Genomic DNA, 21,622 nt, shown 5'->3' with positions numbered 1-21,622 from the left:
TCACTTTTGTGATTCTCTAAGCCCTATGCATAAATGAAGCCCTGTGTGAGCTCCATGACTCACTGTTTGGTTACTAATTAGTGGGAGAGAACTGAATTGTTTTGGACTGCTCTAAATGAAGCAAAAATATCAACAGGAAATTGTTTTTAGTATTTGCTTGACCATTTTGGAGAGGCAGAGAGGGAAGTGCTACATCTTACGTTGATCATTTCCACAAGCTCATGTATGTTAAACATTGACTGGCTCTTGTACAGGCCTCTGTGGATATGGAGTGAGTGCTGGGAGGAGACTTTGAAATGACTGATTACATTTATTGCTCTCTCTTACCCTGCATCTTTGTCCAGTCTCTCTCCCCCCCCCCCCCCCCCCCCACTATTTGTGGCCAATGGGCAGCTGTTTTAAGCTTGACTGACCGAAGCAGATGAAGCAGTACCAAAGCTGAACTGCTTTCCTGTTGCCCAGATAGCTTCAATGGGGCTGGCCCATCTCCATCCTATGTTGACCACTCCACGTCCATCTTGTGCTTCACTGCTATATCCAATGTATTTGTAGACTATTCTTCTTTGAGAACTCCCGCAGAGTCTACTGACATTGACTTCAGTGGAAATGTCAGAGGGGATGTTGCCTAAGTCTCCATCCAGCTGCAGTTGTCTAGGGGTGAAGTTGGAATTTGGACCTGGTAGCTTTGGCCGGCTCTAAAATGGCAAAATCTCTTCAGAAGCATCCTGATCCTTTAGAATTTGGTTATTATGAAAATGTCTTCCCATCCATGTGTCAAGGTTTTTACACTTACTCGTCACTCCGACATCCAAGCACCTAACTTTTGGCTGCTACTGAATTAAAATATGCCAATATTGCACCAAACTGCAGCAGTGAGTCTGAGTTCACATCAGCTGACCCAGGCTGGAGCTCAGGCTTTGAAAACAAGTGAGAGAAGACAGCCTCAGAGCTGATGTACCTGCCCAATTTGAAATATCTACAGTACTACTTTTAGCCCGGTAGCATGAGTCAGTTTACCCAAGCTCTGAGACTCAAGGCTGTTGGCAGTTCTTTTTACTCTGAGGACACACCCTCAGTCTCTGTTTGAGCTTTTTACCTCTTAGAACTAAGAGGTCATTTGTTGCATGCTGAGGTGTGGGGACTTCCAAAAACCTGATTTACAAGTAGAGGGAAAACTCAAGACTGAAGCTCATATTCCAGTCGAGGGAGGAGATGTGCTTAGCTGAGAATAATTGAATAATCAATAATACTTTGTTTGCCTATGTGATCGTAAAATACTTTACAAATATTATTGACAAAACCAATGTAAGATGGGTGAATATACCTACTTTAGAGAAGAATAAATTGAGCTGTGGGGTTTGCTTGATGTGGCCCGACTATCACAGCAGGTTGGTGGAGGAACTGGGTGAGGGGAAAAAAACAAGGAATCCTGCTTACACTCTACTCTAAACACAGAGGCTAAGTCTACACTGCACATTGTTGCACAAGACGGTATGCAAATGAGGTGTGTTGATGAATATCACTGTGCCTCATTTGCATACCTAATGAGCTGCCATTTTGTGAAAAGGGCTTTTGTGCAAGAGCCATTCTGTCGCTTATTTTCAGGAAGAACAGCTCCTGCGCAAGAGGGGCCTTTTGTGCAGGAAGGAGCAGTGTAGACAGCTCCTTCTTGTGCAAAAGCCCCTTGCACAAAAATGGTGTTTCATTAGGTATGCAAATGAGGCGTGCGTGGCGATATTCATTGACATACCTCATTTGCATATCTTGCGCAACGATGTAGACGTAGCCTGAATGTGGTTCCGTGGAAGCTACTTTTTCCATTATATGATTTGGAAGTTCTTTTGTGTTGACACTAATGCTCTGGATTTTGTTCCATTCCACTCTGTGTGATTTCAGCTGTCCTCTAAGAAAAGAAAAGTGGAATGTTCCTATGACATCAATAATATTGTGATCCCAGTGTCGATGGCAGCAGCTACTCGAGTGGAGAAATTGCAGTACAAAGAGATTCTAACACCAAGGTATCTACTGATTGGAAAATAGTAACAAATCTGTATGTTCCGCATACAGTGGTGTTATTTTGGCTGTGAAAAGGTAACACTTTTTTTCTTCAAGTACTTGCTCGTGTCCATTCCACATTAGGTGTGTGCTCGCCACGTGCACCAGTGCCAGAAGCTTTTCCCTTAGCTGTACCCATAGGGGAGCACCTCGGTTGACCCCTGAAGTAGTGCCTCTATGGCGTGGTATAAGGGATGCCACATGCTCCATCCACCCTCAGTTCCTTCTTGCCACCAGTGACAGTGCTGGAGCCTTCTGTTGCCTAGTGTGAGCGTTGTTGGAAATTACCTGCCTAGCAGCTTTTCCTTGTGTAAAAAGTTCTACAAAGTTCTCACCCCTTAGTCGCTTTTTAGTGTAGTTAGACCAGTGGTCCCCAACGTGGTGCCCGCCGGGCCATTTCTATGCGCCTGCCGAGAGATCGGGCCGGGCCGGCCCCGTCCCTGGACGTGTGGTGCATGGGCGCTGCCGGCTCCTGGGCGTGCGGTGTATGGGCGCTGCCAGCTCCTGGGCGTGCGGTGTATGGGCGTCTTCCCCCTCTCCTCTCCCAGGCACATGGCACAGGAGCGGCACCGGCCCCAGGTGTGCAGCACATGGGCGCTGCCGGCTTCTGGACACGCGGCACAGGAGTGGTGCCGGTCCCAGGCATGCAGTGCATGGGCTGTTCCAGCCCCGGGCATGTGGCATATGGACAGCCCCACCCCTGGGCATGTGGCACAGGACAGGCCCCGGGAGTGCAGCGCATGGGTGGTGCCGGCACTGGGCACGAGGCGTATGGATGGTCCCACGCCTGGGCACGTGCGCGGCCCAGCCCCTGGGCGTGAGCGCAACACGTGAGTGGCTCTGCCCCCGGGTGCCCGGCATCCCCTAAAGGTTGGGTACCACTGAGTTAGACTTTAGGTTATTTTTAAGGCATGTGACCACTGCAAGCATCCCATGCCCATCAGTGACCCTCACACCAGCTGCCTGTAGTGTCTGGGAGCTATAGCATCTATAAATTTTTCAAGCCCTGGACTAAACAGGAAAGAGATATTGGCCTCTGGGTCGTCTCATGGAGTCCACGTTGGCTCCGGCACCTCAGCAACAGCCAGACTCCACTCCAGGCACTGCTACATCAGTGTCCTGCTAGTGCCATTTTCCAGCCAGCTCTGGTTCCCTCTTTGGCTCCTTCCAGTAGGGCCCAGAAGATGGAGAGGCAGGTCTACTTCCCACAGAGGGAAAGGAAGGGCTGGAGGAGAGCCGCGATCTGTGATGGGTCACTCTACTCCTCTGTCAGGGTCTCCAGCACTGGCTCAGGTTGAGCAGTGTAGCTCTCCCTCTGCGAGGCCTTCCACTCTGGACACCAGCGAGAACGCTCCCAGATGGAAGGTCCTCTCAACTAGGAATGTAAATAACTTAAAACAGTTAAAGGGATAAAGTCATACTGTTTAACCGGTTAACTGCTGCTAAGCGGGTCCTGCCCGATGGCCCAGAGCGGCAGGGACCCCGCCTGACCCTGGCCACCTAGGTTACTTCTGCAAGGCCAGGATCCCTCTAGCCCACCCTGGCAGGGCCGGGATCACTCCGGACCACTCTGACTCAGCTGGGACTGGGATTTCGCTGGCCTGCCCAGGGTCCCACCTCACCACCCAGGCCACTCCAGCACAGCTGGGGCAGGGATTTTGCCAGCCCATCCAGGTGGGGCTAGAATTCTGTGTGACCAACTGGGCCTCTCCTGCCTGGCCAGGGATCCAACACAGGCACAGCCGTCCAGACTCAGCCAGGGCTTCTCAAGCCTGGCACAGTTGGCCATCCAATTGGTTATCTAGTACTCATTGCAGTTAGTCTAATACTTAGGCTGTGTCCAGACTCCATGCCTCCTTCGACGGAGGCATGTAGATTAGCCACATCGGAAGAGGGAAATGAAGCCGCGATTAAAATAATCGCGGCTTCATTTAAATTTAAATGGCTGCCCCGATCTGCCGATCAGCTGTTTGTCGGCAGATCGGGAGAGTCTGGACGCGATGCCCCGACAAAGAAGCCTTTCTTCATCGACACAGGTAAGCCTCGTGAAACCAGGTTTACCTGTGTCGATGAAGAAAGGCTTCTTTGTCGGGGCATCGCGTCCAGACTCTCCCGATCTGCCGACAAACAGCTGATCGGCAGATCGGGGCAGCCATTTAAATTTAAATGAAGCCGCGATTATTTTAATCGCGGCTTCATTTCCCTCTTCCGATGTGGCTAATCTACATGCCTCCGTCGAAGGAGGCATGGAGTCTGGACACAGCCTTACTGGATAACCAGTTAACTTTTTACATCCCTACCCTCGACGCCTGCAGCCCTGCAAGCAACCCAGGACATTCTGGTATTATCAGTGCTGCACACATGGGCCTTAGTAGTCCCCCAATCTAAGGGTAAACTCATGTTGGGACCGATGCTCAGGTCCCCGCCCCACCAGCACCATTCTCCAGGGGAACTTCCCATGCACATGCATCAGCATGAAATCGACATGCCTTGGAAACTGGGAGCCTGCAGAGATCCCTGAGCTGCTGAGAACGGGATTGACGCGAGTCACCGGTGGTCCATCACAGAGCTACATAGGCAGGCATCTACTTGTGGAACTAGCAACACTGAAACTCCCGCCCTGACTTGGATCGTGTGACTGCCTTGTGGGCCGCAGTTGTCATTGTTACTCGCAGATAGTGGGCACCGAGATGCATGTTTTAGGCAGGGTCTTCAGGACACCATAGATACATTAGTTCTTGGTCCTGCTTCAGGCCCCAATTTCGTTTGCACAGCTTAAGGAGTAGATCCCCAGCCGACTGTTGCAGATCTGCTAGGGGGACCATCCCAATCTGAACGATCGGGGTCAAGGCACAGTGACTGGCTGCCTGCTGCTCCACACTGCTGCCTCTGATACAGAGGCGGCAGCACAGGGTGGCAGCAGCCCCTGTCTGTCGGGGGGGGGGGGGGTTAAAGCCCCCCGTAGACAGGGACTGCTGCTGCAGACAAGCCTCTGTCTGTGGTGAGCCCAGGCCACTGCAAACAGGCTGCTTTGCAGCAGACTCCCCAATCCCCCTCCAATAGAGGGAGCAGCAGGGGGGGGGCATCACAGAGCTGGTGCTGAAAGGAACTGGCTTTTAAGTTAGCTCCCCCAGCACCGGCTCCAGCCTGCCCCCTCCCCCCCAGCACTGCTGCCTCTCTTATCAGAGGCAGCAGTGTTGTGGGGGGGAGGGAGAGGCAGATCTGGTGCTTGTGGGGAGCCTACTTAAAGCCAGCTCCTCATGGGCACCAACTCCCACCCTCTCCCACCACTTGCTGCCATAAAAACAGCCATACTGGGTCAGACCAAGGGTCCATCTAGCCCAGTATCCTGTCTCCCAATAGTGGTCAATGCCAGATGCCCCGGACAACAGGTGATCAAGTAATCCCTGTCCTGTCATCCATTTCCAGCCCCTGACGAACGGAGGTTAGGGACACCATTCCTACCCATTCTGGCTAATAAGTATGGATGGACCTATCCTCCATAAATGTATCTAGTTCTTTTTTGAACCCTGTTAACTCCTGGTCTTCACTACATCCTCTGGCAAAGAGTTCCATAGGTTGACTGTGCACTGAGTGAAGAAAAACCTCCTTTCGTTTGTTTTAAACCTGCTACCTATTAATTTCATTTAGTGACCCCTAGTTATGGGAACAAGTAAATAACTTTTCCTTACTCACTTTCTCCATACCTGTTATAATTTTATAGCTCTCTATCATATCCCCCCTTTAGTCTCCTCTTTTTGAAGCTGAAAAGTCAGTCTTTTTAATCTCTCTTCATATGGGACCCATTCCAAACTCCTAATCATTTTTGTTGCCCTTTTCTGAACCTTTTCCAGTGCCAATAGATCTTTTGTGAGATGAGGTGACCGCATCTGAACCCAGTATTCAAGATGTGGTCATACCACGGATTTATATAGAGGCAATAAGATATTCTGTCACTTTTTTAATGATTCCTAACATTCGGCAGACTTTCCTAATATTTTGACTGCCACTGTACATCAAGTGGATGTTTTCAGAGAACTATCCATAATGACTCTAAGATCTCTCTTTTGAGTGGGTATAGCTAAATTAGTCCCCATCATTTTGTATGTGTAATTGGGATTATTTTTTCCAATGTGCATCACTTTGCATTTATCAACATTAAAATTCATGTGTCATTTTGTGGCCCAAGCACCTAGTTTTGTGAGATCCTTTTGAAACTCTTACCTATCTTGAGCAGTTTAGTATCATCTGCAAATTTTGCCACCTCACTATTTACCCCTGTCACCAGATCCTTTATAAGTAGGTTAAATAGCATTGGTCCCAGGACAGAGCCTTGGGGGACACCACTTGTTATTTCTCTCCATTATGAAAACTGACCATTCATTCCTACCATTTGCTGTCTGCCAGCGTTGCACACTGACCAGCTAACACATGAGTCGTGTGTTCTCTGGGGAAATGCTTCCCAGTTTATGGCTGAAAAATTCCCAAACATGCAAAAGATTAGCAAAGAAAACTAGTTTCTTCAGTTGTTGGCACGTGTTGGTGGGATATTGGCAGATGAGGCAAAGGGCTTTGAACTGTGAATGCTTCAAGAGAGTAATTCCCAGTTTCTGAGAGATTGAAATGCCAGAGATACTGCTAGAAGTCAGGAGTGAGGACTGCTGGAAGAGCTGTGCATACTTCATGCATTTTCTGCACATCCTATTTTCTGGGGCTGATTATTTTTAGTATTTATTGAGCATTGGTGTTCTCTGCACTTCCAATCTGTAATGAGAGATCCCTGCCCCTTGCAATCTAAGTAGAAAAAATACAGACAAGTTGTTAATGTAAAAGTTAATGAGCAAGTCATTGGTCATAATTGATGAGATGGTCATTAGTTCCACACTTGGTGGTGATTTGCTTTCATGAGTCCTACTGTTTTTGCCTTCCCTCATTGCCTGTCAAAACAGGGATCAGTGAGATTTAAATTTTATTAGGCTTCTATTGTCATATTGCTGGTGGGTAAATACATGATAAATATAAATCTGTGGTTTCTAAGAGCTCTGCAAAGTAAGTGGTATGGTGCTTTTATTTGTATGTCTGTCCTGGGAAGCTTTGCTAGTAAAGTTTAATCACTTTTGGTTTAGTGTCCAGCAGCTATGGGGAAGTAACTGTGAGGCCAGGTCTTGGCCTTAGGTCTTGGCCAGGAGGGTGACGTGGCAGTGAGTGCAGAATTATTCTGATTTTGAGTGTTCTTTCCTGCAGCTGGAGAGTGGTAGAGCCTGAAGAAGTGGAGCCACTGGATGAAATGGACTGTGAGGTGAGACAAAATCTACTTTGTCAAACTGTTTCTGGTTTCAAGCACTGTTGACAAATGATAAATGTCTTCAGAAGCAACAGCCATCCTAAAAATGTCCTGCATTTTGTGTAATTAGAAGAAGTAAAGATTGAGTATGAACTGCTAAGTCTGCAGGCTTTACTAAGCCAAGTCTGTAGCAAACATTTAGCCACAGCTTGCAGTTTTAGTGAACAGCCAGTATATGCATGAGGATCAAAGAGTGCCTCTGTCAGGAACACAACTGGCATGTGGATGGTCATGCCTACTGAGCCATGAATCCAGGCCATGGTTTCCCAGGTACATAGTTGAGACCAAAACCAAAGGGTGAGCTAGAGATGCAATTGGTAACTGAAGCCAGGGTGAGAGCAAGGAATGTCAGGGACAGAGTAGAGTAGAGTAGGAACCTGGAGCAGGCTGGCAGAAGCAAGAACTGGAGCAGGCTCATGAGCAGATTGGATGTAGCAGTAGGCACATTATAGAGGAAGCAGAGTTAAATGTAGCTGTTGAGTAGGATGTGTTGAGTAGCCCAGGAGTTCTGGCTTCATTTGGTCAGGTAGGTTAGTCCTATCCCTTCATCAATCAGGAAGTATAGTCAGTTAAGTAGCCCCTGCCAGGATCAACTGTTCCCAATGTGTTACTAGGAGCCTGATCCTTTTGTGGCTGGCTCCCTTGACAGCACCTGTCCCCAACCCTCAAGGTGTATTCTAGGGGCCTTATGGCGCAATTTTTCTAGGTTCTTCTGGTGGAAAAACATGGATGCGTCCTAGAGTATAGACATTCCCTTCTGGTTTCCAAGACCATAACCCTCCCAGTCTACCCAGTTTTAAAACTGATCTTAGATTAATTTAAATTCTAGGATTTCTAGCCCTTCATATTTTTCTTAACCCTGGACCTTCATGTGAGTGGACCATGGAGCAGAGTCGGATTTTTGGGGGGGGGGGGGGGAGTAGGACTTCAGAAGGGATACATGACAAACTGGAGGGACTTTACAGGTTTCAGACCGCTGGATTAGAGTTCATTTGTTCAGCAATCATGAATGGATGCGAGCATTGATGATCTAATTTGTCAGATGGGCAGGAGTATTTGAGATGTCTAGCAGACGGCCAGACATTATTTACCTATATATATATATATATATATATATATATATATATATATGAATGAGAGAGCGCGAGCGCTTGGTGATCTTGGTCAGCATGACATAAGTTGGTTTTGGTAGCTTCCAGATGCTCCATAATTTCCTAATTAACTTGATGATGGTGGGTAACAAGGTATATCCCAACTAGAACTTGCAAGTCTGCAGCTAGAGAAAAATGAGACGGAAAGCCATAATTAGCCAAAAAATGGACTCTTGTGGATGTAGGCATTAATAGAGGTATTGTAAACAAATTCAGCATATAGCAGGAGTGTGACCAGCCATCTTGGAAATAGTTATAGGAAGCATCAAAATCATTACTTGAAGATTTGATGTACCTGCTAAGTGATCTACGGATGGTAGGTTGAGGAGGAAAAGAATTTGATTCCTAGGATTTTATAGAGTTTATCAGAATTAGGAAGCGAATACGGGCTCCAATTAGACACTATTACAACTGGCAATCCATGGAACCAAAAATATGGTTAGGGGAGAGTTTAAAAAAAAAATAAAATGCACTGTCTCTGTAATAGCTCAACAGCTGCCAAGAATGACGGTGCAACTTGGGAGATAGAGAGCTCTGTAAGATGTCTTTGAGACCATGGACAAGCCTCAGGATGGGGTTGCAGAAGCTGGCGAAGTCCAAGCACCTTAACATGTAGACTGTGTCTTTGACAGAACAAGTCTCAGAAGTCAATGTATTTTTTCACATCAGTGCTCACTTTTGGCCACGAGAAATTTTGTACCTCAATGTCTTGAGTAGTTCTTCGAGTGCTTGCTCATGTGCATTCGAGTTAGTTGTGCGCACGCCGCGTGCATGGATTCCGGAGCCTTTTTTCCCCAGTGGTATCTAGCAAGCAGCCCCCTAAAGTGGTGCCAGCATAATGATGAATAAATACCCCTGCTGGCCCTCCCCTCTGTCAGTTCTTTCTTACTGCCCGGGTTGGTAGCTGGAGCATTTGTCTTCTGACTTAGCAAACCCAGTGTGTAAATAGTTACCTTAGTAGTTTTCCTTTGTAGTGTAAATAGTTGATAGCTAGTAGAACATTCCTGTTCTGCGACGTTACTCTCCCCTTTGGGGGAGGGTGATGCCAGGTCCGCACAGGTTCAAGCCGTGCATAGCCTGCTCAAAGCCTATGCCCTGTGGGGACCCTCAAGACTCCTGTCTAAAGTGTCTGGGGGAGAGCCATCTTACAGAATCCTGTAAAATCTGCAAGGCTTTTAAACCCCATACGAATAGGGAAAGAGATTCTCATTTGAAGCTGCTCCTTATGGAGTCCGTGCTTCATCCGGCACTGGACCGCACACCGGCGGTGTGGAGCGCACTGGCGTCTGCGTGAACCTTCAGCGGCACCAGTACATACCACAGCACAGAAGAAAGTTGAGGTGCCGAGGCATAGATCCCAGTCTCCCACACCGAAGAAGAAGAGGCAGACTAGGTGGAGATCTCTGGAGAGGAAGGGGCACGGGAGTCGACACCGGACCCATACCCCGGCAGGAGCCTCACCTCGCCACCGTGACATCCCAGGCCCCTCTAGACACCGACTGGATTTGATGCAGATAAGAAGCCCGGGTCCAGAAGGGGCTTTACATGTGGACAGACCATCCACCTCTGAGACTATCAGCTCCTTCTTGGCATCGAATGAGCTGACTGCCTCACTGGTGCCGTCCCCAGCTCCAGGTACGTCAGCACACCACGTCAGACACTTGGGTCAGACAGGCCATGTGGCTTTTTCACCGGGTGCCTGATCAGCACTGGGAAACTCCTTGATACTGGGGACCCAGTCGACACCGGTATACACATCAGCACCGGTATCCATGTTGGCACCATTGCTTCAGACGGTGACGGAAGTGTCCCTGTCAGCATCGAGGCGGCTGCTGCACGAGCTCAGGAAGAGTGCACTGCTTATGATTACACCATCGCACAGCGAACCTGCCCCTTTGCTGCCTACCTTGATGAGGCCGCCTCCTCCTTCAGTGCACCGTGGGAAGCTGGAGTCTATGGCCAGGCACCGACTCCGGCATCTGTCTCAGGCGCCTTTGACAGACCCCCTTGGTCTGCGTTGGACTACTCGTCAGAATCCGACGCAGAGTCGGTGTGGTCAGGAGCTTCATCGTGCAGATGTTCCCAGTACCGCTCCTGTTCGCGGCAATGCTCCCAGCACCGGGAGTACCAGCCACACCAGACATGGCCACTGTAGATGCATCCACAATGGCCCTTCTGGACCCCATGGGCCTATCATCAAATGCAAGGCTCACTGCCATCGTCCCAGAGATCTGGAGCATTTAGATCCAAGGGGACTCTGTCGGCGACCTCCATGTCCAGGGCCCCTGCCTTGGAATACAAAGGCAGCCCACAGAGGGATTTGCTGCATCCTGTCACACAAGGTGAGGGATGGAAGGCCCATGACCAGCCGCGGGCACAGCTAACCCTCCCAGGTGACAGAGCCACCTCAGGACCAGCTGACACTGAGAGAATCCTCGTCTTTCGACGAAGCCCTAGCTGACCCAGCTTCACCCATGCCATCCATGGATGCTAGAGCCCACCAAGATCTGTTGCGACTCCTGGCAGCAAATCTGGGGGTACAGGCGGAGGTGGTAAATGAGGACTTGGACCCCAGGGTTGATATTTTGTTCTCCGATGCACCACCAAAACGGGCGCTGCTGCTGAATAAAACGGTGGCTCAGATCTCTGCCAATCTGTGGCAAACGCCAGCTTCTGTCCCACTCGCTCAGAAGGGGGTAGAAAGGTGTTACTTCGTCCCCCAGACTGGACATGAACATTTATATTCCCACCTGGTTCCGGGCTCGCTGGTGGTTCAGGCAGCGGGACAAAAAGAGAGGCAGGGCCCACCAGGTCCTACACCCAAAAGCAGGGAGCTGAAGAGGCTGGACCTGCTTAGTAGAAAGGCATTCGCTACGGGGGGCCTGCGGCTCCACGTTGCCAACCAGCAGGCAGTGTTAAGCAGGTATGCGTACAATACCTAGACAGCAGTAGACAAATTCAAGGTGCATCTGCCTCAGGATTCTAGACAGGAATTCATAGTGCTGACAGAAGAGGGTAGGTCCATCTCTCGTACAGCGTTGCAAGCCGCACTGGATGCGACGGACTCAGCAGTGCGTACAGTGGCCACGGGGGTTGTAACCAGGCCCCATGCCACATTACAGGTCTCTGGGATACCCCCGGAAGTGCAGAACACTCTTCAAGATTTGCCATTTGAGGGAAAGGACCTGTTCTCTCAAACTGACACCAGGTTACACAGCCTGAAAGACTCTAGGGCCACGCTGAGATCCTTGGGTATCCACACCGTGGCCATGCAGTGCAGGTCATACAACCCAAGGCCACAAGGGAAATCTCCTTAACAGGTTCAGACCCAACCAAACCAGGCGCCGGCCTTGCAATGTGTGCAATAACAACGCTAATGGGCGCAGTAGGCAACGAAGGTCTCGCTCCGACACTGAGAGGAGTGGAGGACCACCTCCTCCCCAGCAACCCAAGTCCTCGTTTTGAGGGTGCACCTGAGGGCAGAGTACCAGTTCCCATCATAAACGCACGCACCCCTTTGGAAACAGACTATCCCATTTCTATCAGGCTTGGGCCCGGATTATGACCAACAAGTGGGTTCTTGACCTGGTGACAATTGGGTACTCTTTTCCATTCACCACTTCTCTCCTCCCTCCTCTCCCCCCCAAACTCCTCCTTTCCCATCCCTCTTCAGGGACCCTTCTCAAGATCCTATTGAATCAGGAAGTACGTTCACTTCTTCAGTAGGGGGCGGTGGAATGGGTTCCTCCAGACTTCAAGGGAAGGGTTTTTTACTCCCGGTATTTCCTTATCTCCAAGGCAAAGGGAGGCCTCAGACCTATTTTGGACTTGAGAGATCTCAACACCTTTGTAAGAAAGGCAAAGTTCAAGATGGTCACCTTGGCAAGTATTATTCCCTCCCTGGAATTGGGGGACTGGTACGCTGCCCTTGACCTAAAGGACACATATTTTCATATCTCGATGAGGGCCACCCACAGAAGATACCTCAGATTTATGGTGGGGTGGGAACACTTCTAGGTTGCCGTCCCTCCCTTTGGTCTGTCCACGGCACCAAGAGTGTTCACAAAGTGCATGGCTGCTGTGGCCCCTGCAGAGTCCAGGTATTCCCCTACCTGAATGATTGGCTCATCGGGGGGATTCAAAGGAACAGGTGCAGGAACATATAAACTTTATCAGGGCTCCTTTTGGCATCCTGGGTCTACTGATAAACAAGGAGAAGTCCACCTTCATACCCACTCAAGCTATAAAGTTCGTGGGGGCCTGATTAGACTCAACAAAGGGCATGGCCTCTCTCCCCAGGGCCAGGTTTATGGCCATCAGCACCATTATATGGGGCCTGGTGGCATCTCCAATCACAAGAGGAAGAAATTGCATGAGGCTACTAGGACACATGGCAGCCTGTACCTACGTGGTGCAACACGCCAGGCTGAGGCTCAGGCCACTGCAGTCATGGCTTGCCCGAGTGTTCAGTCAGGTATGGGCACCATGGGACACAATCCTCAAGATGTTACCCAGTCCCTCGAGTGGTGGACGCAAGGGGAGGGGTAGTATGTGCGGGCGAGCTCTTTGTGAACCAGACCCTGACGGTGCAGCTCATCACTGACGAATTGGACATGGGATGGGGAGCTCACCTAGGGGACTTAAGGTATGTGGTCACTATTGGAGCGACAGCTCCACATAAATGTCAGAGAACTCAGGGCGGTCAGAGTGGCCTGCCGGATGTTCTTGTCCGATCTGAGCCCCAAAGCAGTCTCCGTACTAACGGACAATACAGCAGCAATGTTTTATATCAACAGACAGGATGCAGCTCGCTCCTCTCCCGTGCCGAGAAGCCAGAACTCCTTTGGGAGTTCTGCTTAGCCCACGACATTCAGGTGGAAACGGCATATCTGCCAGGGGCAAGGAATGTCCTGGCGGACAATCTCAGCCATGTTTTCACCACTCGCAATCGGTCGCTCAAGAGCAAGGTGTTAGAGGACATCTTTTGGAGGTGGGGTTATCCCCGGGCAGATCTCTTCACTTTTCACAGCAACAAAAAATGACCAGGGGCTTGGAAGGGGTTAGGAGGGTTTTGCTAGGAAGCAGGAAACCCTCCACTAGGTCGGCTTACTCGGCCAAGTGGAGACGTTTTTCAGAATGGACAGCGGGAAAGGGAGTGCAGCTCGTCAGCATCCTTTCTGTTGATTTTGGACTACCTCCTGCATCTATGTCAGTCGGGCCTATCTACGTCTTCCCTTAGGGTACGCCTGGCAGCTATAGCAGCCTTTCCCCCCGGGGGAAGGAGGTAGATCAGTGTACACTGACCCTATGGTCAAGAGATTCCTCAAAGGGGTGGACAGACTATTCCCTCATGTCAGGCAACCGGTACCGCAGTGGAACCTCAACCTTTTGCTCACTAAGCCATGTGCTCTCTAACACCTGACGCTCAAGGTTGCTTTCATAGTGGCTATCACATCAGAGAGGAGGGTATCTGAACTAAGGGCACTTACAGTTGATCCTCCGTATTATGGTCTTTTCAACAGACAGGGTGAGTCTACGGCCCAACCCAGCCTTCCTCCCTAAAGTAGTCTTGGCATTCCATATGTTGCAGGATATTTACCTGCCAGTGTTTTACCCAAAACCTCATGCTACCTCGAGGGAGCGGGCCTTGCATTCGTTAGACGCAAAGCGGTCGCTAGTTTTTCACATACACAGAACAAGAGAGTTTCATAGAGCACCTCAACTTTTTGTTTCAATAGCGGAGAGGATGAAAGGTACGCCAGTTTCAGTACAATGGTTGTGGTCTTGGATCATGTCCCGTATCAAGGAATGATATGATTTGGCAGGCAAGGTACCGCCACACACCACAGCTCAGTCCACTCAGGCGCATGCCCCCTTGACAGCCTTTCTGGCACAGGTTCCCATAGTAGATATCTGTAGCGCAGCCAGATGGTCATCAGTGCACACGTTTGCAGCGCATTATGTGATCACCCAACAGACTAGAGAGGATGCAGCCCTGGGAGCTGCGGTATTGCAGTCAGCCCTATCTTAACCTGTGGTGTTCTCCGACCCTGCCTCTGTTGGTTTTGGCTAGGGAGTCACCTAATTCAAATGCACATGAGCAGGCACGCAAAGAAGAAAAAACGGTTACTTACCTGTAATAGTTGTTCTTCAAGATGTGTTGCTCATGTCCATTCGACAACCCCCTTCCCCGCCTCCCCCAACCTCCCCTTTGTCGGAATTTTTCCAGCAAGAAGAAACTGAGGGAGAGGAGGGCCAGCAGGGGTACTTATTCACCATTATGCTGGTGCCGCTCCAGGGGGCTCCCTGCTGGATACCTCTGGGGGGGAAAGGCTCCGGAATCTGTGCATGTAGCGCGCGCACACCTAATTCGAATGGACATGAGCAACACATCTTGAAGAACAACAGTTACATGTAAATAACCAGGTTTTTTTATGGTGGCCAAAATAGCCAGTACCTGTTGTCAGGGCACATTTTTAACACTTGGAGTCTGTGTTGATGATCCAGAATTAAGGGCTTTCCAAGATAGGGCAAGCAGGGCTAGCAAGAAGTGAGCTGTTCCTGAAGTACCTGGGCCCTGGATAGGGAGACCTGTGTATGCAGGGCCTGTAGCTTTGTGTCTGTAGCTTTTTCAAGGTGCCCAGTACCTCGTTCGGAAAGACAGACACCTTAATGAGGGTCAGCCTCACAGCAGAATTTCATCTTCGGTCTTTCTCTTGCAGGATGCTCAGGAACAGGACCGAGACACTAACAGTTGGTCTTGGTGGTCGGAGCCATGGGGGTGGCCCTGCCTGGAGGTTAGAGCCGAGCAGAAAATGAGAGTCATGGGGCATCCGGGGCATAGTCAAAAGCAAAGCCAAGGTCAGAGCTAGGGAATGGAAATTGAATACCAGAATTGTACTGGAGTCATCAGGAAGAGGAGCCGGGAATGTCAGGGATGGAGATGGGCAGGCACAAGAGCAAGCTGAGCAGGAACTGGTTAATTGAATAGTCGAGTAACCTCATGAATTCTGATCGATTAGTCGACTATTCTATAGTCCCCAGGGGCGGGGGCGGCAGCCAATGTGCTCCGGCCCCACTCCTGAGGAGCACCCTGCCACTCCCCGCTACTGCCTCTGTATCAGAGACAGCAGCCCGGGGTGCCAGGCGGGAGCTGGACCGCAAGGGGGCCAGTTTAAAAACCAGCTCCCCTCATGGACCAGCTGTCAGCACCCTGTGCTATTGCCTCTGATAAAGAGGCAGCAGTGTGGGGGGTGACAGGGCAGAGGCTGAGCTCCTGGACCTGGCACAAGCTAGAACTAAGCTGTTCTGCCTGCCTAGCTCCTAACACACTTTAAATGCAGACCTGCAGCGGGGGTAGGTCCCAGACCCATCACAAGCCAGAACTGAGCTGGGCAGCTGACCGGCCTGCTAAAAAATTTACTGGCAAGGGGAGAGGGAGGGAAATGCATGTAGTCTGTAGCATTAACCTATACCCATTTGCTTATTGGTTAATCGACTACACTAGTACATCCCTAGCTTAGCCCTGTCTCTCCTCTAATCAGGAAGTGCAGTCAGACAGCCACTGCCAGGATCAGCTGTGCTCACTGTGTTTCTAGGAGATGGAGTCTGCTCCCTGATATTGATCTGCATCAGTTGTTATAACAAAGCATTGTTTGGGTCATTCCCCTCTAAGCAGCAGCCACAGCAAATCCTTGAGTGGGGCCTCTGTGTTCTTGCCATCTGTTCACATGATCAATGAGAGGCTGTCTCTGAGTATTAGATTACTGTCTGGATTCTCAAACATGAATGTCAGATTCAGCAGCTTAGGAAATTGATGGGGTTAGTGATTCAAAATGGTGGTTCCAATTCTGCGATTAAAGGAAGATCTCTCTTACCTGAGCAACCATAGATGATATGATTGTATTGTGGCGTCAATGTTGGAAGGTCTCAGCTCCCAGAATTCATGTAGAGTGAGTTGTTCTGTAGTTCCATGAAAGAAACTTTTATATATATATTTATACATTCACGCTTATAGTATTAACATCATGGACAGATGTCTGGTCTTCGAACATTCAGAGAATCCAAGTACAGGCAGTCCCCGGGTTACGTACAAGATAGGGACTGTAGGTTTGTTCTTAAGTTGAATTTGTATGCAAGTCGGAACTGGTACATATTGTAGGGGAAACTCTAGCCAAACATTTCTCCAGAGCTTTTCTCCAGTTTTATTCTCCCACACCTCACTTCCCTCAGTCCTTTATTCTCAAGCTGAGGTGTCTGCTGAGAAAAGCCGCTCCGCGACTCCCTGGTCTGCTGGGGGCGGGGGGGCGCTAGCTTCGCGTCTCCCTGGTCTGCTGGGGGAAGCAGCTAGTGCGGGGTTGCCTCACCCCATTTGTAAGTAGGGATCCGATGCAAGTCGGATCCATGTAACCCGGGGACTGCCTGTATACAAGATAATAGGTCACGTACAGCAGATTTTGTGATTTTTGACCAGCCAAACCTAAAGCAAAAAGAGTAACATTTAACCATACATAAAATGTTTCAATGAAACATTGAAAAAAATCTCTAACTTGCAAAGCAGCATTTTTTCTGATCTCTCTTCATAGCACTCCTATGTGTTTTCCACCTGAGAAGTGTACAGCATTTGATCCACCAATGAGAACACTAAATCTAGTTTATTTTTGAAGAATCCTTGTGTGCAGTTTAATCTTCTTTGAAACAGAGACTGTGGTTTCTCAAGAATCATCCAGTAGGTCTTGCTGTCTATACTTGGTGAAACAGTAGTGTCACCCTGAAGACAATGTCCTCTTTTGAGTATTAGAGGGAAACTAGCTTTGTTCTTTTTCCTAGCTGGAAGACACTTCTGATGAGACATACTTGAACCATCACACCAAGTATGAGGAGCTTGAACGAGCCCGATGGAATTCATGGGCAGTGGCAGTTTCCCACAAGCGAGGAAGCAGGTATCAATTTCTGAATAACACTGTGAGCAAGGAATGCAAGCAAGAATTTCTTGAACGATGGGTTACTTGATCTTTTTTGCATAAAGCATATTCAGGTTATGTATATTAATATTAAAAAACATAATTCCATAAAAATATGGAGGGGGGAGTGTCACAGCAGTGGCTTAGTTTTATTTGACTTCCATATTAGTTAACTCGTTATATTCCTTTATCTCTCAGACTTTAAGGCCAGAAATGACCATCATGCTTATCAGTCTGACCTGTTGTACGTTGCAAGCAACAGAATCTCACCCATCCACTCTTGGAATAGGCCTATAACCTCGAGCTGAGTTACTGGTCTTCAAATATTGATTTAAAGATTTCAAGTTATAGAGAATCCCCCACTTTTTCTAGTTCAAATCCACAAGTGACCTGTGCTCCATACTGCAAGGGCAGACAAAAAAAATGTCTGACGTGGGGGAGGGGGGATTCCTTCTTGACCCCAAATATAGTGATCAGTTAGACCCTAAGCATGTGGGCAAGACCACCAGACACTCACCTGGGAAAGAATTCTCTGTAGTAACTCAGAGCCCTCCCACTCTACAGTCCCATAACCAGCCATTGGAGATACTTGCACTGTTAATTGCCATATGCTATTAAGCTAATTCCATCCCCTCCATAAAATAAGCAAGCTCACAAAGTTAGGTTTTTTTGCTCTCACTACTCCCCTTGACAAGCTGTTTCAAGAACTTTGCTATTCTGCTGGTTAGAAATGTGTCTGATTGCAAGCCAGAACTTACTGATGGCCAGTTTTATAGCCATTTATTGTTGTCAACATTGGCCCTTCAATAATTGTGTTGTTTTTGTTAGGTCCTCCAACAAAGCAGATGGTCAGTGGACACCTCAGCCAGCATCTCCTGATTCTGGATTTAATTTCCTTAATGAACTCTACATGCACTCGTCTCAAGGATTTCACAACCCTGAGCCTTGTAACATTCTGAAACCCCTCTCCATGAAGAACAGGCCCAGAGTGCTGCTGTCCTGCACTGAAAACACCAAATTCTCCCCAGAAATATTAGATGAAGTAATACAGGTGAGAGACGTTACTCCAGGGGTTTCTTTATGGTTAAACTGGCAAAATACTGAAGCAATGAATAGCAGCAGCTCAAAACACACAACAGTTTCCAGATAACACATACCTGTAAAGCCCTCTTCCCTGCCGTTTGTGGCTCTGCAGGATCTGGTGCTTGTGGGGGGCCAGCTTTTGTATATTCAGGGCTGAAAGCATGACATGTTTAATCCATCTTGTACTCCCTGAGAATGAGTTCTTCACAGCTGCTGTAAAAGTTCTTCAGAGACTAGTAGGTGAGGTAATATCTTTTATTGGACCATCTTCTATTAATGAAAGAAACTTTTCTGAGCGCCGGTGAGCTTCTCTTCAAATCTGTGGAGCTCAAAAGCTTGATTCTTTCACCAACAGATAGTTATCCAGTAAAACACATTACCAGCAAGGCTACAATATTGGAAAACTTAAAAGTTCTTTTCAGTTTGAAAGACCAATTTTGAACGTATACCAAAAAACAAACAAACCCTATAAGGAAACAAAGGGGGTAGCAGTGAACCAGAGAGACATGATTTTGGGAGTCGCAGGGGGGCATGGTTAGCCACTGATTTTCTTGACTTTACAGTGCACTGGAATTTAGTTTAGATTTGCTCCACCTCTTTACCATGCACTGGCATTCGGTTTCATGTGACAGTCACAGAATTTCTTTGGAGATGGCAAAGCTTTGTATTGAAACAGTATTTCCTGATTCTGCAGCAAAGTCAAAATAAATTTGTGACATCACACTAAGGCTACGTCTAGACTGGCATGATTTTCCGCAAATGCTTTTAACGGAAAAGTTTTACGTTAAAAGCATTTGTGGAAAAGAGCGTCTAGATTGGCACGGACGCTTTTCCGCAAAATCTAGACAAATCTGAGCTGTCTACACTGGTCCCTTTGCGCAAAAGGACTTTTGCCCGAACGGGAGCAGCATAGTTTTTCCGCAAGAAGCACTGATTTCAGACAGTAAGAAGTCAGTGTTCTTGCGGAAATTCAAGTGGCCAGGGTAGACAGCTGGCAAGTTTTACAGAAAAACTTGCCAGTCTAGATACATCCTAACATTATATATACATACACATTTATGTATGTTGAAGCTTACTCCAGTGCATATGTCCCTTTGTAATATAGAATCTGCATGTACTGCTACATAATAAACCTAAACATAATGCTATGTTAAGAGCTCTTTAGCACCCACCGGATGTTTTTAAAACTCAGGATCAGATTTAGTTTGTGATGCACTGTCAATGAATGAGCTCAGTTTAAGTGTCTCGAGTCATGTTGGTCAGTGGTTTGGAAATGGAAGAAACAGTTATCCACCTGTAGGCACCAGGACTAGAGAACCCATGGAGTCGGCACCTATGACTGAGTGTACCATAGGGACTGAATTCCTTTCTCATCATCCTTCCAGATGAGGCATTTGAGATTGAAGAATCTCATTACTACTTTTGGTGCCAATCTTGTTCTAAGAACAGGTACTAATTTCACTTTTAAAATGTCTTTGGAAGTCACTAGGATTGTGGAAGAACTTTCTCAAAGATCCAGGGAGGTAAATAGAACCCAAAAGTGAAGAAGTTGTGATCCCAACAGGAAAAATGATTCATTGGGACTAAGCATATAAATGCAAACTTGCCCATCAGTTCTCTGCTGCATGACTTCCTTTTGCTCTTTGAAATTGTCCACATTACTCCAGCAGCCTGCTCCAGAGAAAAGAGCTTGAGGTTTAAACTGAAGTGTGAGGTCTTTTTGGGCATGTAGGGAGAATGAATATTGTCATATCCTGTAATTGCTAACTCTAGTTTTTCTGTACCAATCATATTGTGTCTCTCTCTCTCTCCACATCACTCCCACAGAGTGTACAACCTTGGGAACCGCGCACATTTCCCCTCTCAGACATAGCATACCAAGCTCTTCTGGACCAGCCAAGTGAAGATGGATGCAACCAGACAGGAGACTTTCAAGACTGGGACTTTAGCAACAAGCATGCCATCAGGACTAACAGTATAGACTCTGCCATATCTGATTGTAGGGAGCCACTTGTTTCAGATATGGACCTGCAAACAGAGGGGAACAGAAGCTTGGAGGTGTTCGCAGACCAGCAATACTTTTCAGGAAGGCTGTTCAACAACAGATGAACACCTGATTTATGTGATGTGTTAGGCAGATACTTTATTTCAGAATCAAAAGCTTGGCTGATGAGCTGGTTCTGCAGAGCACTAGCAGTGAATAGTGCTACCATGCCTGAGACCTAGACTCAGCAGCGGATTTGGGGCTCCCATTTCCCCAGATTGGGAAGGTTTGGGCACACTGCAACAATAAGGTGCTGGATTTCTGAGGGGAGTGTGCTGTCCAGAAATAACAGCTTCTGATTAACTCTGGAGAAAAGGGATCAGTTTGCTTTGCTGACAAGAAGGTTAGGTGCTGTGACAGTTGCAGCAGCCCAGGATAATGTGGAGAGAGATAGTGGGTTAAAAAACAAATGAAAATCAAACAATAGAGAGGAAACCAAATAGGCTGTTCTAATTTTGTTTGATGTTCAAACATCTGTGTCTTGAAAGATGTCCCCTGACTTCACATCCTGTCTTCAGTTGCTTTTTGTCTACTGTGTCATGGTGGAGCAGGACTAGGAACAGATTTCAAGAGAATTGTGCCAGATCATCAACTGGTAAACACCTGAAAAGGTATGGGGAAGTGGGGAACAGTGATGCATGGCTTTTATTTTTTTAAATGCGGCTATGAAAGCAAATCATTTCTTGAGTATGTAAAAAACAAGTTCCCTTGGTCTTGCACAAATGATGTTTGTATCGATTGCCTTCAAATAAACTACAAATAATTTTCATGCTGTGGGTGTTTTCATTTTAATGTATATTCTCTGTGTAATGAAATTAACAGGATGGATGGAGATCAACCTCTAACTTGTTCACAGCTTTTTCAATTGCTCTATGTATCGAATGAAACTGTTTTCTATCATGGATTTTAGATGGCAAGCCACTCTTAAAAATTACCGAGGAACAAAAATATGGATTCATTGTAGAGGGGGCACAGCTCCCAA

The 21,622-nt window shown here is 47.9% G+C and overlaps 1 protein-coding gene across 4 annotated transcripts in view; it reads left to right on the top strand.

The window, feature by feature from the left end:
• Positions 1-21,409, top strand: part of LOC102460602 (KAT8 regulatory NSL complex subunit 1-like) — an 80,209-nt gene extending 58,800 nt beyond the window's left edge. For 2 of the 4 annotated variants that reach the window (XM_075923044.2, XM_006127797.3), the window contains exons 9-14: positions 1,897-2,018; positions 7,300-7,354; positions 15,273-15,347; positions 17,380-17,492; positions 18,342-18,564; positions 20,424-21,409. In XM_075923044.2, coding sequence (XP_075779159.2) covers positions 1,897-2,018; positions 7,300-7,354; positions 15,273-15,347; positions 17,380-17,492; positions 18,342-18,564; positions 20,424-20,705 — 870 coding nt within the window. In that variant the 3' untranslated portion in view covers positions 20,706-21,409. Of the gene's footprint in view, positions 1-1,896; positions 2,019-7,299; positions 7,355-15,272; positions 15,412-17,379; positions 17,493-18,341; positions 18,565-20,423 lie in introns of those variants that run through there. The other 2 variants (XR_016348990.1, XM_075923045.2) reach the window with 2 other exon arrangements.
• The last annotated feature ends 213 nt before the right edge of the window (positions 21,410-21,622 follow it).

Source organism: Pelodiscus sinensis, chromosome 2, assembly GCF_052426305.1.
Source record: "Pelodiscus sinensis isolate ZL-2025 chromosome 2, ASM5242630v1, whole genome shotgun sequence".
Taxonomy (NCBI): Eukaryota; Metazoa; Chordata; order Testudines; family Trionychidae; genus Pelodiscus; species Pelodiscus sinensis.
The sequence above is the reverse complement of the archived record's forward strand: the minus strand, read 5'-3'. Positions and strand labels throughout refer to the sequence as shown.